The following is a 20,974-nucleotide window of genomic DNA, read 5'->3' as shown; positions in this document are numbered from 1 at the left end:
GATAAGAGGCCCAGGTCCCACTACTAGTGCTGCAGTGGTGCTGCTGAGATGTTTATCACCCGGGCTTCTGAGAACAGGAGTTTGACCCATACCAAACACTTCAGAAATAATGTCAACACACCCAAGACCACAGCCAGCACAGAATTCTCTGAGATAAGATTACAGCTTTGTCCTTAAAGGGACGTCAACCAAGTCAGTCGATCCCTAAATATTCCCTGAGCTGAGCAACCCTATGAGTTATCCTTCATACCAGGGGGCTTTAGAAGCTCAATTTTGAATGCTTCTACATGCAGATATTCTGTTCTTGTTTTCTAAAGTACGCACAGAACTCTAACCATATCTAAGAAAGTTCCCGCAGGGTCAGGAGCCTGAGCTTGGTGCCTGTGAGATCAGCCGGTTATAGAGGCTGGAGGCAGCTCTTGACTGGCAAAAATATTTATTCTCTTTATTTTAAGATTTGGTTTCTAATGTATTGGACAGGTCTAGGCCATCGGGCCTCCAAGGCCAGGTTAGACCTCTAGTCTCGGTCTACTGTATAGGAAAAGATGATTCGGTCTTTGAGACAAGTGGGCGTAAAAAGCCACGGCAGTACTTTTTATAAATACCTAGTCATGTGTTTGGTTTAACTACCAGTATGCAAACTGGTACCAGGGCCACAGGGCCCATCAGGGGTTGAGGTGAAGCTGGTCAGGTATTCTCCCAAGACCTCTTTGGCAATGAGAAGCAGCAGCATAAGAGAGACAACTCACCTGTGATGTGTCATCCAGATACTAACTGTATCACTTCTTGCTTTGAAATGCCTCACATTCATTCCTTTGTCCTCCCCGTGTCCTCCTAGTGTGGGCTTCTAGATTCCAATCCCTCTTCCCAGGGCTACGTTGTCTGTAGTTACCAGATTAATTAAAAAACAAACAAGCAAACAAAAGCGCTTTTTGCCCCCTTTCCCATTAGCGTCTCACAATAAAGTTCGTACTCCTCTAGTTTACTATTAAATGTTTTCACTCTTCTTTCTGTTCAGTTTCTCCTTCTCTGTTCATCTTTATTTCATTGGAAGGGTCTGCTTAAGGGCTGTGTTCACTTGTTTCTCCATTTTCCTGCCTCTGTGCTTTTGTTCCTGCCATCTCCCGCTTTTGGAATTCCTTCTCCCTTCCCTTCTACTCAGACACATCTCTTCCGTTAAAGCTTTTCAGACCAGTCCTGCCTGCGCTGATCTGACCCTCCTCTCAGCTCTGCTTCCTTATGGTCTGCAGTCCATGCCAGCCCTCTGGCAATTAACCACATACTGCTTTGTGCATTCATCTTTATTTTGCGTGCTCTGTCTTGCTCTTTGACTCTTCTCTTTCCCTCTTTGTGTGTGTGTGTGTGTGTGTGTGTGTGTGTGTGTGTGTGTAGCTAGATAAGGCGTCTATGAAAATAGAATCTGTGTCTTATACAACTTCATAATACTCATAGGTGCTCTATGACATTGTTATTGGTTAATGGTTCTTGCTTAGAATCTTGATTTTGCAGGAGTCTTTGTCTTCTGTCTGCAGCTGGCCTTGACATTCTGCCTGGTGCCCTAGCTTCCTGGGGTTGGAGCTGTCTTTCTCCCAGGCTGGCAGCCTGCCTTAACTGCCCCTGACACGCCGTGTCTGTCTATTCTTTTTCCTCAGATGCGTACTCTCATTCAAGTGAAAACGGAGGCAAGTCCGAGTCGGTGGCCAACCTGCAGGCCCAGCCCTCCCTGAACTCCATCCACAGTTCCCCTGGGCCCAAGCGCTCCACCAACACCCTGAAGAAGTGGCTGACGAGTCCCGTGCGGCGGCTCAACAGCGGGAAGGCAGACGGAAACATCAAGAAGCAGAAGAAAGTACGAGACGGTCGGAAGAGCTTCGACCTGGGATCTCCCAAGCCTGGGGATGAGACGACCCCTCAGGGAGACAGCGCTGACGAGGTACTTACTCGAAGCCCCGGAGCCTTCCATCGGGAGGGGTTTCTGATGTACCTCCTTCCTGGAGCCTCAAGAGGCATCCTTCCCCGGGGTTTGTAAACTAGCCAGACTCTAGTTCCCAGTAGTTGGTCTTCTTGGGCCTAGGTGATCTTTGTATTCTCAAGACATTGCCAGTTTGAATATAGTTCCCTGTGCTGTACAGTAGGACCTTGTTGTTTATCCATTCTAAATGTAATAGTTTGCATCTACCAACCCCAAACTCCCAGTCCATCCTTCTCTCTCCCCTCCTCCCCGTGGCAACCACAAGTCTGTTCTCTGTGTCTATGAATCTGTTTAGTTCCATTTTAAAAAAAAATTAAAAACAGTAGGAAAAAAAAAAAGACATTGCCAGTTTGATTTGTGACTGGTTGAAGTCTGGCACCTAGAGTGTCCAGCAGACAGACACCATTTTGCCAGATTTGGAGATGCGTGTCGGGGCCCACGGGGAGCCAGCTGGTCACCAAGTCCCCAGCCTCTACTAAAGACCGCATTAAACCTGCCAGGCCTGGAAAACAGAAGACTGTCTTGGGAGATTATGGCTGTTTTCGAGTATGTTGAGCAGTGGCATTTATAAAATGGAGTAGACAACTCCTGGTTGCTCCAGAAGGCAGAATTATGATTAACAGGTGAAGGTTTACAGTAGCCAAGGTTGCAGCCTTTAATGGGGGCTCAACCAGGGATGAAATGGGGCTTCATGAAAACAGATGAACACCCATACTGAAAAGGTTTGGGAGACTGTATGACCTCACATAACAGTTGGAGAGACCAGTGTTGGCTGAGAGGTCAGACTGGGCAACGACCTCTTACATCCCTTCCAAAACTGGGATTCTGTGATCAAAATATAGTGGGTATTTGGTTCGGGTATGAGATAATTATTTTATCTGGCAAACTAACCTACTCTAGTCACTGACATGGCTAAGAAATTCTTCCTGGTGTGAAACCAGACTCTCTTTGTAGTTTTAGGCTGTCTACCTTTTCTCCCTCTGAATGGCAGTAGAGCCTGGTGATATTTAGATTGTAGTTTGAGTCCTTCATAAACTTAAAAGTTAGTTTCTCTCCAACCACTCTCTCAGCTTTCGCTCTTCCTGGCTAATCGATAAAGTAGATGTTTTTCGTGTGTGTGTGTGTGTGTGTGTGTGTGTGTGTGTGTGTGTGTGTGTGTGTGTGTGTGTTTTCCACCATTTGGACCTCATTGTCCTTTTGAGATAAGCAGGTGTGCCCATTCCACACAGGAGGACCCTGAAACTGAAAAAAACTAGGAGTGTGTTGAGAGAGGCGGGTATCTTATATGTTTCTTTTCTAAAAATCCCAAGTCCTGAACCAACTGGCATCTTTAACTGTAGGAAACAGTGACTAATGCTGCTCTTTTGTTCTAGAAGAGCAAGAAAGGTTGGGGTGAGGATGAGCCAGATGAAGAGTCACACACACCCCTCCCTCCGCCTATGAAGATCTTTGACAACGACCCCACGCAGGACGAGATGGTAGGACTTCCTTCTCACTTGGAAGAGCCATGTGTAAAACACGTGATTTCGTTTTGTGTGTGTGTCAGGGGTAGTAACACTCTCTCTCCCTTGTTATCTCTTATGCCGCATGAATCCGAGGTGACGTAGATTCCATCTGTGTCGGGGAGGGCTCCCCTCCCCCAACCCTGGAGGTCTGACTTGCTTCTGGGCAGTACAGGGGTGGGTGTAAAATACTCAAAGCAGAAATCTGCCTGGTATCTCGTCCTGTTGATGAAGGGTAATGGCTCTGTCTTTGGAAGCAGCAGATCCCGAAAAGAACTATTGTCTCGAAGAGGAATCCAAGGTGGTGCTAGGTCATGATCATTTTGTTGTTCAACCGATGTGTTAGTTGATTGTTTTCCTCATCCTCAACTCTAAAATCCAAATCATGGTAACTTCCAGTCAAGCCCAGTGCAAACAAAGCACGAGGGATGGAGATGCTGCTAAGGGGAGGTTTTGTCAAAGTTGGACAAACCTAACATGCCAGGTTGCCTCAGTTCTTTGATTTGCAAAATTCTCTGGCTCACTGGCCTGCAGAGGCTCTCTGGTGTCTGAAATGTGAATGTCCACCAAGCCTCTGGGCGCAGGGTCATCATCCCGATTGTTCTGGAGCAGAGGCTCAGGTTGAACGTGCTTCCTGGTACTGAGCTGAGGCTCGGGTAGGCCCCTGCTTTCGTTGTGTGCTCCGTCACTGGTCTTCCTAACTGTGCTGTCACTTCATTGTGTTTCTCTTGCTTCTCTAGCGTCGCTGTCCTGGAGGACTCTGGAGGCTGAGGTGGTGGTTTCAGTTTTTGATTGTCCTTCCCATTTGCTTTCCAGAGTATCGTTTTATTGTGCCGCTGGTGGTGGTTAGCCATCCCCCTGGGGCCTCCCTGTGCTCTCCAGTGCTCTGCCCTGCAGTCAGCAGCCCCTTCCGAGGTGGTGGGCCCAGCATGCACGGGCAGGGAGCAAACCTTCACAACGCCACCCAGGATACAATCCAGGAAGTACTGATGCAGTTGCTTCAGTGTTTCTGGTGATATCCCAGATCTTGTTTGAATTCTCTCTGCTTTGCATTTTGGATCGGTGGCCCCCAGACATTAGTTGAGGTCTTCCTCTGTGCTAAGCTAGAGGGACATTTTCCAGGAACAGGTCCATGACTCAGATGTGGTCGCTGCCCCCTCTGTGACTCACCCATGAGAAGCACACAGTTACGGCCCCTCCTAAGGCTCTGTCTCTGGACTGTTGGGAAGAGAAGTAGAGGAGGCATGGCATGATGCCCATCCTGGATCCCCAGAGGCAGAAACGCCTGTGCTTCGCCTTGAGGTGGGAACGAGAACCAACCTGCTGTGTTCCCAGAGGCCTATTGTCAAATGTTCTGGACACAGTGATAGTGTGTGTGGGGAGCAGGGCACGCGGGTCACATTATCTGCCGTCCCCCACCGCCCTTCGCATGGACGTGCCAGCTTACATAAGATAAGGAGAGGCCACGAGCCCTCCCCCTCCACGTCCCTCAAGCACGGTTTGTTTTGGGGAAAGGACGTTATGTTGTTCCTGGATAATTTTTAACTGAGAATGCGGACTTACCCCCAGACATTTGTGTAGCCCTTTTCTTAGCCAGGATTAGGGCAGCTGGCATGAGCGCCTTTTTAGACACATGAACCTCCTCAGTCCTGCTGTTTGGTTTCTGAACGTCTGTTTTTCTGGAATATTTGGGAGCGGGATGAGCTTCAGAATTTCTAGCAAATGGAGTTGGGATTCATTAAAATAATTTTTACAACGGTGTGAAAGGAATTTCTAAAAGTTCACCCATTCTAGTGTTGTGCAGTTACTTTAATTCTGTTTCCTTCTATTTGTTCATATGCAGGTATGTTTTATTTTTATAATTATACTAGGCATAGGATGTGTTCATTGTTTTATATTTTTAATATTTATAAATTAAATAATAATGTTTAATATTTCCTAAAATCTTATTAATTTTACCTTCAGAACTATAATTTTAATAACTGAGGAGTATTTCACTTATGTGATGTATCATAATATGCTTGACCAGCCTGTTTGGGGATATCCTGGATTGTTTCCAATTTTTGCTGCTCTGGGTAATACTGCTACAGATCACTTGGTACATACAGCATTTGTTCTTTTGACTTCTGTCCTTGGAATAAGTTCCCAGAGGTAGGATTACTAGAGCAGAAAGTAGATAACTTGGATTTCCAAAGAGATTTAAGTTCCTTTCCTGCTTTCCCCAGGAGAGGAAAAGAGTGTTGCTCTCTCTTAATTACATTCATTTGATTTTTTTTAGCCCATTTCAGAAGCAAAGACTTACCTAAAGTAAGTCTTAGCTTAGACAACAAGAAGCTTCCTTTTAGAAATTCTTCCCCATAACTTAAAGGACAGACTTGAAGCCACAGCCTGGCCAGGATGTCCAACTTTCTACTCCCACGGTCACTGTGCCCACGCGTCCTGGGCCCTGGGAACTCCGTTGTCCTCTGCTTTGAAGCACAGGGTGGGTTAAAGCTTACACAGGGTTAACCGTTTCTCTCCCAATTTCTTCTCAAGTAGGAGTAGGAAGAAAAAAAAACAAAACAAAACACTGTCCCTCAGTGAGCAGGAATGCCCAAACCGTTGACCAGACAGTCCGGTAGACCAGTCCTTACTGCTGGTGTGAGGGAAGGAGGAAGGCCCTGGGCTTGAGCCGCCTTTCACTGTGAACAGGGTAGTGCCTGGTTGCTCCACCATGAGACGCACAAGTCCTGCTAAAGCCCTTTATTACTTCCTTAGTGTTTCAGTTCGGGGGCCTTACCAGAAACAGCAGGGTTTGTGGAGGAGTTTGTGTGTGTGTGTGTGTGTGTGTGTGTGTGTGTGAGAGAGAGAGAGAGTGTGTGACTGTGTGTGTGTGTGTGTGTGTGTGTGTGTGTGTGTGTGTGAGAGAGAGAGAGAGAGGGAGTGTGTGTGTGTGTGTGTGTGTGTGTGTGTGTGTGTGTGTGTGTGTGTGTGTGAATGGGGGAGGCGGTTTCTGGTCTCCAAGTGCCCTGCTCCTAGCATTTCTGCTTGACACATGGTGACAGTCTGTGTTGAAGATCTACATGTAAGTAAAGTAAGGACAGTTTCTCTTTGGACACACTCGAGGCTAGGTTTATTGACCCTCATTTCCTGGAACAGCAGTGGGCAGCCCTGTAGTGGCCAGAATCCTGTCTGCCCCCTCCCCCCTTGCTGTCAGTGGGTGCAGCCCTTCCCTGTTGGCCTCCTGGGAACTCAGTGACCCCTCCCCTCAGCTCCTCAAGAGGTCTGACTAAAAAGAGCTTGGTCCCACCCCTGCTTCGCTGCCCCACACCCACGCTATCCCTATCTCCCTCTGTCATCTCTTCCCTCTAAACAGAGAGCTTTGCCTCCCTTGCCTGCCTGAAGCTTTGGACTTGCTGTGTTGCTGCCTAATTGCTATTCCTCATGCCTCGCTAATCTGCTTTTCCTTTGCTGCTCAATGTCTTGCAGTCCTCCTCTTTGCTAGCAGCCCGGCAGGCTTCCACCGAAGTACCTACTGCTGCAGACCTTGTCAGTGCAATAGAACAGTTGGTCAAAAGCAAGCTGGTAAGTGTGGGTCCTGGAGGCAGTTCTGCGTGTTTCACCTCCATGCGGCTTTTAAACCCTTCTCCACTTGAAAATGATGGATACTCTCTAGGGAAAGCTGCCTCATCATAATTTTGATTACAGTAACTCTCTTTTCAAATATCCTAGTTTATAGAAGACCAATGAAATTTCACACATATGACCTTCTTCTTTTCTTTCTAATGTTTCTTACTAATTAAAAAAAAAAGTTAGCTGGTATTTTTAGTACTAGTGTCAAACTCCTGAAGGTCGTGCCTTTTCCTGCCATCTTTCCCTGTCCCACGCAGGGAGCTGAGTGCTCTCACGGACGCTGCATTGACTTCTCGAAGCCCATCTCCCTGACCACTCCTCACTACCTCTCCATCCCTCTCCATCCCTCTCCATCCCTCTCCACACTGACCCATATACCCTCTTCATTCTGCAAATAACCATTAAAAATTTTTTTCCTTAAAAAATCATCCCGGGGCTTCCCTGGTGGCGCAGTGGTTGAGAGTCTGCCTGCCGATGCAGGGGACACAGGTTCGTGCCTCAGTCTGGGAAGATCCCACATGCCGCGGAGCAGCTGGGCCCGTGAGCCATGGCCGCTGAGCCCTCGCGTCCGGAGCCTGTGCTCCGCAACGGGAGAGGCCACAACAGTTAGAAGCCTGCATACCACAAAAAAAAAAAAAAATCATCCCTTTTTTTTGCATTTTCTCTTTCACCACCTGAGCATGGGCCCTGACCTCATGCCCAGAGTAGCCATTGCTTAATCCTTCTCCCCACCATCTGCCTCCGGCCTCAGGCTCACATGATTGGCTCCCTCCTCAGTGAGGGCTCCCTGTCTCCCTCTTGCCTACACGACGATGGTCTCCAATGTGGGGGAGACTCGAAGTACACAAGATGGTTTTTTGAGGTGCTGGAACAAAATATTAGAATCTCTTTAACTCATCATTTTAAAATGGTTTTGTGTATGTTTTATTATGTACATAAGGGTAATACAGGAGTATAGAAATATAATTTATAAATAAATTACATGTTTGGGGAGTGCATGACCAAAATTGTGTTTACTAATTGAAGTATATAATCAAAGTTTGGAAATCCCTGGCCCATAAAGTCCACACTTACCTAGTAGTCTAATGTTCTGCAGCCTATTCTCCAACTTACCTTCCCAACATCCATGTATTATTCCGGGCGATGAACTCGGCTCCAGCTAAATTATTTTCTTCACTGTCCCCAAACATGCATTTGGTTTTCCTCCCCCCAGGTTTCTGTTCAAACCACCCCAATTCTCTAGAATGTTGTCCTTCTTACTTTTGCTTGTCTAAAGTATAACAGCCCCTCAAGGTCCCACTCAGATCTCATGTCTCCACAAGAGCTTCCCTGACCAGCCCAGGGAAGTGTTTACATCAGTAAACACTTGTTTCTAAAAGTCTGTGTTTTTCATATTTTGGATTACCATTTTCCTCCTGCTACTGCTCACCTACTGCTGTTGTTGGGCACCTCAATGGGCCTCTAGTTTGTGTGATCCATGGGTCAGGTGTTGAGAAGTCACATTAGAGCAAATGTCCCGGAGTAGAGGGAGTGTAGGATAACGCTGGAGCTGATTGGCCCTGTAACAGGCTCTTTACAAATGACTGTTGGATGAATGGCCTTTCGGTGGCGATTTTACCATAATAAGGGCTTCAGCTTTTTCTTCCACCACTAGCTACTTCTTGAGGACTTGCAGTGAACCCAGAATTATAGAGATTTCTTTGGCCAGACATATAAAACCAAGCGTATGTCATAGAAAGGAATGCAAGAGCAGTAGTCTGATTTCTCAGAATCTTCTAACCAAAATTCGATCCTTTCTCCTTTCATCTACTTTCTCTTTCCTCCCATCTCAATACGTACCCACTGTGGGATAGTGATGGAGCACCAGTAGTTGGTTGTTTCCTCAGCTGCGTTTGAGAATACGGAGTTACGTCTTCATCTCCGAGACTGGTATGCCTGTTTCTCATGAGCTCTCTAGCTTAGAAGAGGATAAGATCTAGAGCCTGTAAAAGTTCTGGAGTTTTTATTTAACTGTAAGTGCAAGAGTGTTCCAGCTGCCAGAATAGCCAGTGTGGTCGTAGGCTGGGTTAATGAAAGTACAACGTACAGATCCAGGGGCGTCATAGCCCCATTGTACTCAAAGCTCTTCAGACCATGCCCGTCATGAGTTGTGTGGAGTCGTGTATCGGGTTCTGAACTTGGCATTCTAAAATGCTCTTGAACTCAGTGGAAGGGCCCTCCCTGGAGGAGGAAACCAATACCACGTGGTCCATGTCATTTGATGGAGAGTTGCAGAAACTGGGGTTAAGAATGGGGAGAAGAAGTTAGGAGAGAGAAGACACACGAGAGCTGTCTTCTCATAACTGAGCACTGCTGTGGAAAAGAAGGGCTGGTCTCACTCTTGGCTGCTCCAGAGGGCAGAACGTGTGGGTGGAAATTAGCTCAGTATAAGAAGAACTAATATGGTCCTTCCCAATTTACAGAATCTGGAAATATTACAGGGGCATCTGGCATACTCGGACTTTTATATCTAGGGCTTAGGTTCTTTCTGATTTCTATTTTGGTTGCTCAAGTGATGGCACTAAATGCTGTAGTTAGAAATCATTTCCAGGAAGGACCCTGAGTCAAAATGATTGGCCAGAAACAACCTGCAAACTAATTCCATTACCATAAAACCTGAGACTTCAAGTCACGTGACAGAGCAGTTCTCCTCCGTTCCCTTACCCTGCTGCTCTCTGCCTGGGTGCACCTTTCCAATAAAGTCTCTTGCTTTGTCAGCAAAAAAAAAAAAAAAGAAAAAAGAAATCATTTGGCCCCCCGGCTCCACCCAGAAGCCATAAGATCCCTTGTGTCCCTGAGTCCCAAAGCTGCCCTTGGTGCTGTATGGTCACGTGGTCATGACTGTGCCAAGGCTGTGGCCTCCAGCAGTTGTGATCTCTCCTGCTGGAAAGCTGCTGTTAGGCAACCAGGACAGCGGTTCCCCATTCACCTGCAGATAAAACCCCGAAGACCCCCGGAAACTCCTTTGGCGAGTCCCTCTGGGCATTAATGGATACTTCTGAGGTCTCACCTACCAGCCTTTGTCTTTAATCAGTGCTTTTGTTTGCCAAGAGAGCATGCCCACCCGCCTCCCCCCAAAGAGAGCTCAAATACTTGTTCTGGGTTTTGTATTAAAGGTATTGTCTTTAACTCTAAGCCAGGACTAAGGCTCCCCCTGCTTTTCCCATGTGATTTTTAATAAAGTTTTTCCTAGACGTAGGGACTGGCAGCGGTGGTGCTGAGTGTATAAGGAATCAGAAGACCTAGATGTTAGTCCAGTCCCTGCTACTTATTGCGTAGCCCTGGGCAAGTTACTTCATCTACTTGGGCCTCTCTTTTATCTCACTTATCAACGACGATTCTGTCCACCTGAATCTCATCTCAAGCGAGTCATGCTGAAGACTGAGTCAGGTGTGAATGCACTTTGTAAACTGATGAGTGAGCATCCCACAAATGTTAGCTCTTAGCTCGTTTGCATTGTGAAGAAGCAGGGAAAGGGAACCAGTCATCCTTTATCTTCTGTAGTCACACCCTGAACACAGGGACACAGTATTTGTCAGTCAGTAGATCCTGGTTGGGTGAACGTTGCAGGGTAATAGCTTAGCAATCTATGTAGTTTGGCTTTATTCCTCAAGTTTGAGAAGCAAGAGATTCCTGGCCGTAAGGGAATCTAGTGTGTTTCTAAACAGCCCAGGATTCCATCACCTGCCTGAGGTGAACGTTTAGGCCCCTAAAAAGAAAGCCTCCTCCCTGAGCTCCCGTCCTCAGGCACATCACAGTAGTTTACTGGGCTCAGGACGGCACTCGCAGACCCTTGGCTGAAAATCTTTAGGGAAGGGACTGGCCAGGACCGAGCTCTTGTTCAGTCTGCCTGCTGGCCTGGCATCCTGAGAATTAGTCCTACCTGCTTCAGCAAGACTTCCTGCCCTCTGGTTCTCCTACTTTGATAGCATTCACCTCCCTAGGTCAACCTGTGGGCCACAGAACGTGACTAGGGCAAGGCTGCATTTGTTGTGGGTGTTTTGCTCTCCTTTAGGTGAATCAGCTTGCTCTGTAAAAGGTCGAGTTAACAGAAGTTCATTGTCCAGACGGGAGGAAATAATGACCCCCCATCATATCCAATATGTAGATGTATGCTTTCAGGAGCCGAGTTCCTCTGGCATCCCTCTGTGGAAAAGATTCCTGAGCTTGTTAAAATGGAATAGCTTAGATATCCAACAAAAAATTTTAACCCAAAGTCACAAACCTGTAATGTCATTTGCCTGGAAAATCCAGATTTCAGTTTTTCTACTATAAAATGTCTTCCCTACCCTTACCCCCAAGTTGCCTGGGAATGACTAAGATCTAATACTTTTTGTCAAGAGATTTCATGCTAATTTGTATAAATTAGTATAATTTATAATTTGTATAAAAGGGTGGGACAGCTAAGGGGTTGGTTGTGGGAGGTGGTGCTGGGTCAGCTCCCTGACTGTTGTTTTATCAGATGAGCTTTGACCGAGAGGTTTCATATAAAAGTTTCATATAAAACTCTTTGAGTTTCATTCAATAAATTCTCGGAGTCCTACTATGTGCCAGTCCTGCCAGCACAGAACCTTCCTTAATGGAGCTCACAGTCAAGGGTCAATGCTCAAAAATCCTCTCCTGCCTGGACTGTTGCAACCGTTTCCTCCCTGATTTCAGCCTGACGTCTCTTCACATGACTGCTGGAGGGATCTTGCTTTTCTTTCGTTTTTCCTTTTTAAAAAAACTTTTAATAGTTCTTTTCTGTAATAAAAGCAATTATATGCTCATTCAGGAAAAATTGGAAAAATGACAAGAGTTTAAACACAAATTATATCTCATCATATCATCATCTAGACATAGTCAGTGTTGAAATTTAGATATTTTTAAAATAACGTAGTTAATCATAGAGTATATAAAACTTAAGTCCTGTTTTCCTTTTACTGTCATATCAGATACATTTTCCCAGGTCATGAAAAGCTCTTAGGAGCATTAAGACTGATCTTTCTAAAACTTAAATCCAATCATGTTACTTTCCTGCTTAAAATTCTCCCATCATTGGTCTTCGAAGGTAAAGTCTCTACTTCTTTTTTTTAATTGAAATATAGTTGATTTACAATCTTGTGTTAGTTTCAGGTGTTCAGCATAGTGATTTGGGTTTTTTGCAGATTATATGCTACACACAAGGCTTCTGATGATCTGATCTCTGCATCCTTCTCCAGCGTTGTCTATTTCACTCCCTACTTCTTCTTTCCCTAGTACCCACTCCCCCCAACTCACATAACACACAGTTACTTGCTAATCCCCCTCTCCCCCTGCTTCACACTCTGTATCCTACCTATACCAGGTGGCCTTCAGCTTCCCAGGCTGCCCTGTGTAGTTTCTCAACTTGATCCTTTAGTCACAGTGCTCCTCCTGCCTGGATCATCCTTCCATTGGTGTATCCAGTGAAATCCTTTCCATTTCTCAGTACTCAGTTCAAGCATTGCCTCTTCCATTAAGCCTTTCCCAACCCTCCCTATCCCATCATAGAGCTGCCTGCTCCTTTTTTTCATCCTCCCCATAGTACCCCTCCTACCTAGAAGAATGCCCACTGTAGCTTAGATTTTGGTGGGCAGGCAACCACGTCTTATCCATCTTCATTTCTCCAGCACTTTGTAAATATTCAGCACATAGTAGAAGCACAATAAATATTTGCTTAAGTACAAACAAATCAGTCATAACACTGTGTAATAAATGCTGTTCAGGGGGTGTGGAAAGGGTGCATATAGGAGACCAGAGGAAGGGCATTTTCTGGGTATGTGGTCCAAGATCGAGCTGATAGGAAATGTGTTCATTTTTATTGTGGCAGTAGCCTTCCTCCATACTTAATCTTCTTTTTTGAATCCTATTTGCATCTCTGTTCCCTGACATGGCACCAGCTATAGGAGCACCCATTTGCAACATTTGTTGCTTCCTCCTTTGCACACCTTTTCCTTTGTCTGCTGAGACTGCTGTGGCCCTGAGCGCCAGACAGGGCAGAAGTCCTCCCTGGGCAGCACAGCCCACCGCTCATCAACCAGCCATCACTTCCCATGTCCCCCAAGGAGCAGCACAGACAATTGCAGGTCACCCATAGTTGCCCTTGGCTGGGACCTCGTATCCCAACTCTAGCACAGGTAGCCAGGTTCTCAGAAGGAATCACTCTTGAATTATTATAAGTATTTATAGCCAATGCCATTATTTGAGACAGCTAACATACAGCTTAGCCAAACCCTATATTTCCCTCTACTTCCTCTCTCACTGCCTCTGCCTTCCTCAACTGCATCCCAGAGAGTCCTTCCCCAGAGATAACTTGGGCTTCTTTGCTCGTATAATAGGGCGGGCAAGAGGAGATGGAACATATCTCCCTGTGTGACACTTTGGACTCCTCAGATGTCCTTCATTCTGTAGAAGAGTTGAGAGTGGACCACGCCAAGAGGGATGGTCCACGGAAGGGCCTTGTAGCAGAGATGTAAGCCTGTTTCCCGCGCCTTGCAGCCAGCACCCTGCCAGCCAGCTAGCTAGCTACAGAACAAAGACTAGAACAGGACAGTGGGGACAGTGGGAGGGGAAGTAAAAGGCATGTAATTGGATCAGTCACCAGCTGGGTCCATCTGCCTGGGGAGCCTGTCTCTGGTGGTGGCACCAGGGGACATGTCACATGTCGTTGGAAAGCCTGTCTGTCCGGTGGCTTGTCAAACCTCGGCACCAAACACTCATTTCCTTAATAACTGGTTACAGATCCTGAATCCATAAATGTAGCTAAACTCTTCTTGACCTTTCTGTATTTTTAGCCTAGGCTGCTTCTCTGGATGACAACGTCCATGGTTGATCACTTGTTCTGTGAGATACCTTCATGTCAAGTTAAAAGCAGCTCTCTCTCTCGAGCTTGAAGACCCTGTCCTCTTAATGCTGGCTTCTAGTGTTGGTAACAAATTCATGTTTGGCCCTTGGCACAGGCCTTTGGTTTGGGGATGGAGTGGGGGGAAAGAAGGTTGACATCTCAGCTTTAAGTTTTTCAGCCTCCAATTCTAATAATCCCCACCTGTTCTCATATAATGGCCCCACTGGTCACCTCGTTCGCTTTTTGTTTTGTTTACCTGGGCTTTTCCTACACTCTATTCAGCCTCTGTTGAAATACAGCAGCTAAGTGAGTTTGTGACAGATACTCCAAGTGTGGGTTGTTTAAGACCATGCTGAAGCCTTTTGTTCCTACTACCTTTGGGGTCACTTCTTTTTTTTTTTTTTTTTGCGGTACGCGGGCCTCTCACTGTCATGGCCTCTCCCGTTGCGGAAAACAGGCTCCAGACGCGCAGGCTCAGCGGCCATGGCTCACGGGGCCCAGCCGCTCCGCGGCATGTGGGATCTTCCCGGACCGGGGCACGAACCTGCGTCCCCTGCACCGGCAGGCGGACTCTCAACCACTGCGCCACCAGGGAAGCCCTGGGGGCACTTCTTGATCTTTGTGACTTTAACCTTAGGGCTGATGTTTTCAAAGACGGCTAAAGTTTGCCTTTCCTTTTCCTGCAACAGTGGCTGTAGGAGACAGTCGTTTTGTGTGGCTAGTTGGGATTACTCTCCCATATTTGTTTTCCATTTGCCCACCGTGACCTTGGTCTCCAGTCTTACTGTTTATCCACATGGTTTCTGCCAGTTTGCACAATGAAATGCTCAGCTGCGTGCTCTTTCTTCTACAGCACTTATAAAAATGTTAAGATTGACCCCATCTTTTAGCATCCTTATTGTTAATACTTCCATCCATGGGGGGCAGTGGGGGAAACCCACCACTGTAGAGCATTTTAAATTTTTCAAGGGGTTGTACACCTATTGTCTCTGACTTTTCCTTAAAAATCTGTAGAAAGGAGAGACCCAACTTGAAAATGGAGAAAAACTGAAGCATGGAACAATTTTATCTGTCTCCCTTAAAATCATCCAGGGACTGGCAGATCTAGGATTAGAATCCTTTACCCTTAGCTCTTTCGAGAGTAACATATTAATCCCTTTAACTTGTTTCTTTTCTTTCTTTTTTATTTTAAAATTTATTTATTTTATTTATTTATTTTTGGGTACATTGGGTCTTTGTTGCGGCACGCGGGCTTTCTCTAGTTGTGGCGAGCCGGGGCTACTCTTCCTTGCTGTGCGCGGGCTTCTCATTACGGTGGCTTCTCTTGTTGTGAAGCACAGGTCCTAGAGCGCATGGGCTTCAGTAGTCGTGGCGTGCAGGCTCACCAGTTGTGGCTCACAGGCTCTAGAGCGCAGGCTCAGTAGTTGTGGCATGTGAGCTTAGTTGCTCCGCAGCATGTGGCATCTTCCCAGCCCAGGGCTCAAACCCGTGTCCCCTGCATTGGCAGGCGGATTCTTAACCACTGCGCCACCAGGGAAGTGCCCCTTTAACTTGTTTCTTTGTCCTGCAGCACCTTAATTAAAAGAGATGAAAGGGATTAATAAATGAAAGAAAGCCCTTGGTAAATAGCCTTAGCAAAGATGTTTTTAGAAAAGGCTAAGTCTGTTTACCTCTTCTTGTCTACATCTCATTGGCCTCTTCAAAGAAAATCGTAGCTGATTTAACAAACATGATTTTACTGAACAAATTCTCCTATCACTGCCCTCCCCTTGTCAGTTCACATTTGGTGGTCCTACGAGTGAGGATTTTCTTTCCTCATTGCTTGTTTGGTGTAGAATTGCGACGATTAGCTTTACCTCTGGAGCTCTTACCCAGAGATCAATCACTTTGACGGTGTTCATTATGTTCGGGAAATTGGCGGCCCCTGACACCCAAGTACATCCTAATTGCCTGAGAAGGTGGCAGCTCTGGGCTCCCTGCTGCAGGAAGATGGGAGTCTCTGGCCTCCTGGTGCCTCACTGAAGTTCAGTGAGGACAGCCTTGGTTAGTAATCCACCAAGTTGGCTGTGGCTAGGCTGGGGGGGCACAAGGACTTCCAGACCACTTTCCCACGTTCACTTCTCTAAGGCTGTTCATTCTTCTCTTTTCAGAGTCTGGAAGGAGGCTCGTACCGGGGGAGCTTGAAAGACCCCACAGGCTGCCTGAATGAGGGCATGACCCCACCCACACCTCCTAGAAACCTGGAAGAAGAACAGAAAGCCAAGGCCCTGAGAGGCAGGATGTAAGTGCTTCCCCAGACTCCAGCCTGGTGCACGTGTGTGCAATGGACAGGGGACGGGGTCCTGTGCAGTTTGGGGAGAATTAAGGATTCCCCACACTGTGTTTCCATTGGCGCCATTCGTTCTAAGTAAAGGTGACCGGTCTATACAGTGTGACCTTGATCAACAACGAGCTATTTGGCACTGACTTTAAGGATTTTCAGCTGAAATATTTTCTGTAAGATAAGGGCTATTACTGACGGTGTGGTTATAACCAAGTCTGTTAGAAATTTAAAACATGCTGATAAAAAAACAAAACAACAAAGGTCAGGGAACTATGGGACCATTACTGTGGCTCCATATCAAAGACTCCATGTTAGAAAGTCTGATGGAGTTTCATCTGAGGAAACGTTTCCCCACATGTAGGAAAGTAACGTATAGGAAAAGGGAGCTGTTGGGCTACCATGCTGGGTTCTAGCTCCACCCCTTCTCCAGCGGTTTTATTTATTTAAAAAAAATTTTTTATAGAGTAATATATGTTTTTTGGGGGGGTTTTGTTAGCCCAATTTTTTTTAATTGAGATACAGTTGATGTACAATATTACGTAAGTTACAGGTGTACAACATAGTGATTCACAAACTTTAAACGTTATACTTCATTTATAGTTATTATAAAATATTGGCTATATTTCCCTGTGCTATACAATATATCCTTGCTTATTTATTTTACACATAATAGTTTGTACTTCTTAATCCCCTACTACTATCTTGCCCCTCCCCCTTCCCTCTCCCCACTGGTAACCACTAGTTTGTTCTCTATATCTGTGAGTCTGTTTCCTTTTTGTTATATTCACTAGTTTTTTTTATTTTTTAGATTCCACATACAAGTGATATCATACAATATTTGTCTTTCTCTGTCTGACTTATGTCACTGTGGGCTGAGTTCCAAGAGAACCTCTTTAGAATGGTTAGGGGTAAATACAATTCACATTGGCAGTCCATTTCACAAGAACCCATATGTTTTGCAAGGTTTGAGTTATCTACCGTGATGTGAAGTCAATCTTCTATTACTTGATTCGGTCAAGCAGATAGCAACACCATTACTGCAAAACTGCCGTCCCTCCGAAACTTCGGTTTTGTTGTTTAGGGTTTCACTCTGTGTTGCACGCAGAGCTGCTAATGAGTCTTGCACATAGCTTGATGTGTGAGAGATGGTAAGCACAGTGAGAATGGGATAGGCAGGCGGAAAAGGTCCCGCCCTGTTGCTAATTAGCCTGCCCTTCTGCCCCAAACTAGTCACTCCTTTAGCCTGGTCATAGACATGAAGATTAGCAAAAATAAAGGAGGCCAGGTCCTTCTGTTGCCTGCAGATAGACGAAGTGACCATTTATAACTGTTACCAAGGAAACATCATAGCTAGGGCCTGGCCCCAGAGCAGGGCTGTCACCTCCTAATGGAAATGAGCAAGTGTCATGTAAGTGCTCTGGTTCCATATTTACCCCCTTAACTTTATGGGTGCTCAGGGGAACCCCAGGAATAGAATGGAGGTAAAGAAATACCATCCCCAAAGGGAAGTTTCTTAGGACTTGTACAAAGCTGCTTCTCCTTAGCTTTTCAGTTTTTACATAGATGAGGCAGGGTTGGAGCTGATGTTCCAGTCTTGTCAAGCCAAAGCAAAACTTATATCAGGAAGGTGAAAGCTTATATTAGGGAGGTAACCTTTAAGGTGACAGGTGTTCCTTGGCAAAGCTTATCTCTACTCTTGTAATAGGGCCTATGAACAGTCATTTAAGTCATTGTCTTGCTTCCAGACATGATATTGTCTAATTTTGCTCCAACAGGCAAAGGTTTGTTGCTTCTTTTACCCAATTCATTCATTTCTTCCCCCTCTTCTCACTCTCTCACCCTCCTCCACATATTTTCACATCCTGCAGTGTCCCAAAAATCCAGGCATTAGAATGAGTCACTCCTTTTACTGTATATTGTCCTTATTCTGCTATACTTTATGGTCACGATGAAAGAGAGGATGTGAAGCTGGAGGCTGGGGGGGATAGAGAATTGAGACTCAATCCGGTAAGCCCTCAAACGGTTTAATGAGAGCTCCATGGAGAGAAGATGTAAACAGACAGTTATTTGTCCAGGAGAAGAAAAAAGCCAAGAATGGACTTAATTGTCTTCAAGTTTCAGCCACTCATTTATTCAACAAATATTTGTTGAGCACCTGTTATGTACCAAGTGCTTGGCGTACACAGCAGTGAATAAAACAAACAATAACAACAAAAGAAAAGTCCATGCTCTCGTGACACGTTTACATTCTAATGGGAGAAATCATACAATAAACAAAATTTAAAATAAATCATGTAGTATGTTAGAAGCTGGAAGAAAAGAAAAAATAGTAAGGGAGATCGGGAGTATGGGTGAGGCCACGTTGCGGCTTTAAATGGTTCTGACCAAAGCTGTCTGCGCAAAGACCAGAAGCAGGTAAGGAACTAGCCTTTAGCCATGGAGGAAACGTATTCTCAACACAGGCAACAGCCAGTGCAAAGGCTGTAAGAGATTTTTCTGTGGAAGACCAGCCATTCCCTACCATTGTGAAGGATAGACGTCAGAAGTAGGTCTGACCTGTAGCTGGAAGAAGTTTAGTTGGACCAAAGAATAACATTTACTTTGTAAATAACCTTTACTCATAAGAACTGAACATGAAAAAAATTGCTTTATTGTCAGTTCAGTTTATTTGACAATTGATTGTGTACTGCCTTGAGATGCATGTAGCATAAATCTTTTATGTACCTTTTCAGAATGTCTTTTAATGTGTCATTATCTCTCCAAGTGTTTTTCATCAGCTCTTCAAGGGAGGAGATGCTAGGTCCACTGGCAGCACCTAGTCTAATCCTCTTCCCTAGAGGCTGGAAAGCCCAGGACACCCTTCAATGTCAGCAGGTAGCTTAGCACAGAAATACCACCCAGAGGCAGAGAGCTGGACTTCATCTCCAGAAGGCCCTTCTAGCCCCAAATTCCCACTCTAACTTTCCTGTGGTTTTTCTTCTACCACCTTCTTCCAAGTGGTAACTCAGACCATGCTAAAGATACATGTAAATGCTTTTATTTGGCGTTGCCAGTTCCTTCCTGTGGCCTGAAACACATAATTGTGTGTATCAGAGAGAGGGAGCTGGTTGGAAGTGCTGGGCATGCTGATAAAGAAGCCTGTGTTCCCCATCGCCCTGAGGCTCTAGGCCCGGGGATTCGGTGGCTTCTCTGTGCTGTATGGACAAGAATTTCAGAGGAATTGCTTCCTGGGTTCAGAACGGCTACTACCGTTGGGCTGGGGCCCTTCTTTGACATCCTAGAACTTGACCCCCTCTGCCACTCGGGTCAAAAATGCAGTTGTATGGCTCCAGGCTAAACTCTTTCAAACTTAGATAATACAAATCAGACTCCATTAAGCTGCGTACACCTACGCTGCCCCTGTGCACAGCCATACGTGTTTTATGTCCAGCTCTTTACTGTCTGGACAGGAAAAAAGAAGTGTTTGGGTTTGACGCCTCAGGGACTCCAGAGAGCCAGTCTGAGTCGTTTAACCAGGCAGCGGGCGACAGTGAAAGAGCAGAGTCTTTGGACTCTTGTACAACTGGGTTCAAATCCCAGCTCTGCTTCTCACATTGTCATCTTGGGCGATACTGCCTCAGTATTTCCATCTGCATAAACCAGGGCTTATAATACTTACCTTCTCATAAGCTTGAGGAAAGCCAGATGAAGCAACTGGCACAAAAGCAAATGTTCTAAGAGGAAGAAATCATTAACAAGAAAGAAACCAAGAAAGTAAATGTCCTCGTAGTGATTAAATCCCACATCGGGTGGGGATGGGGATGTGGCCATACTGAAAGGGGTGATTAGGGAATCTTTCTGGCCTGGACGGGGGATTTTTGCAGGCCAGTTTCCATGGACGCCTATCTGAATAATTGTAGCTTCTGTATCTCAAACACTTCACTTGATGACAGTGTCTCTGAGGCCCAAAGGTTGCTTATCAGACAGATGTCTTTCTCTTCTTGTTAAGCAAAGAACAGAGCTGACACGAAGGAGGAAAAGCCTCCTGCTGATCCCTTGGCTTCGAAGCTTTCATAACTCAGTTTTGCCCGAGTGACTGTTATTCCTTCTACCTTGTGTCTGTACAGCTATTCAGTTGTAGGTGAGGGAGGAGGAAGCATAAGGAATAGGAAGACAGATGCTGGGTTGTGAGCATTGTTCTTCTGGCTGTTGCTGCCATCTGGGAAAGCCTTCTCAGCCCCGCTGCCCTCAGCTCCTGAGCAGCGGGGGCCTCTCATCCAGAGGGCACCAGCCAGCACCTCCCCCAGGGTGCCCAGCGTGGGTTTGGGTGGTCTTGTCATAGAGACGCCAAAGTAACTTTCCTGTGAACTTCAGTGTGAAGATTTCTTGCTTCACAGTGAAGAGGAACCCTCACTGTTCTTAATCTCCTGCTCAGGTTTGTCCTGAATGAACTGGTACAGACAGAGAAAGACTATGTGAAGGATCTGGGGATTGTGGTAGAGGTGAGTACATGGCTCAGGGCGGGTCTGTGGTCACCCAGCCAGTGGCATATTGGACCCTACCTGGGCCCCGTGGTTTTCTGTTTTGTTTTGTTTATTTTTTAATTTATTTATTTTTATTTACTTTTTGGCTGCATTGGGTCTTCGTTGCTGCGCGCGGGCTTTCTCTAGTTGCGGCGAGCGGGGGCTGCTCTTCGTTGCGGT

General features: G+C 45.9%; 1 protein-coding gene across 12 annotated transcripts in view; it reads left to right on the top strand.

Moving 5' to 3' along the window:
* KALRN (kalirin RhoGEF kinase) overlaps window positions 1–20,974 on the top strand; it is a 653,035-nt gene that overhangs the window by 574,213 nt on the left and 57,848 nt on the right. For 8 of the 12 annotated variants that reach the window (XM_049710431.1, XM_049710430.1, XM_049710429.1 and 5 more), the window contains 4 exons: window positions 1,653–1,933; window positions 3,346–3,450; window positions 16,120–16,250; window positions 20,707–20,773. In XM_049710431.1, the coding sequence (XP_049566388.1) occupies window positions 1,653–1,933; window positions 3,346–3,450; window positions 16,120–16,250; window positions 20,707–20,773 (584 nt within the window). Of the gene's footprint in view, window positions 1–1,652; window positions 1,934–3,345; window positions 3,451–6,942; window positions 7,039–16,119; window positions 16,251–20,706; window positions 20,774–20,974 lie in introns of all 12 variants that reach the window. The other 4 variants (XM_049710427.1, XM_033403883.2, XM_004278820.3 and 1 more) reach the window with 3 other exon arrangements.

The sequence above is a fragment of the Orcinus orca genome, chromosome 5, assembly GCF_937001465.1.
Source record: "Orcinus orca chromosome 5, mOrcOrc1.1, whole genome shotgun sequence".
In the NCBI taxonomy this organism is placed as follows: Eukaryota; Metazoa; Chordata; class Mammalia; order Artiodactyla; family Delphinidae; genus Orcinus; species Orcinus orca.
Note: the sequence above shows the minus strand (reverse complement) of the source record. Positions and strands in the feature narration are given on the sequence as shown.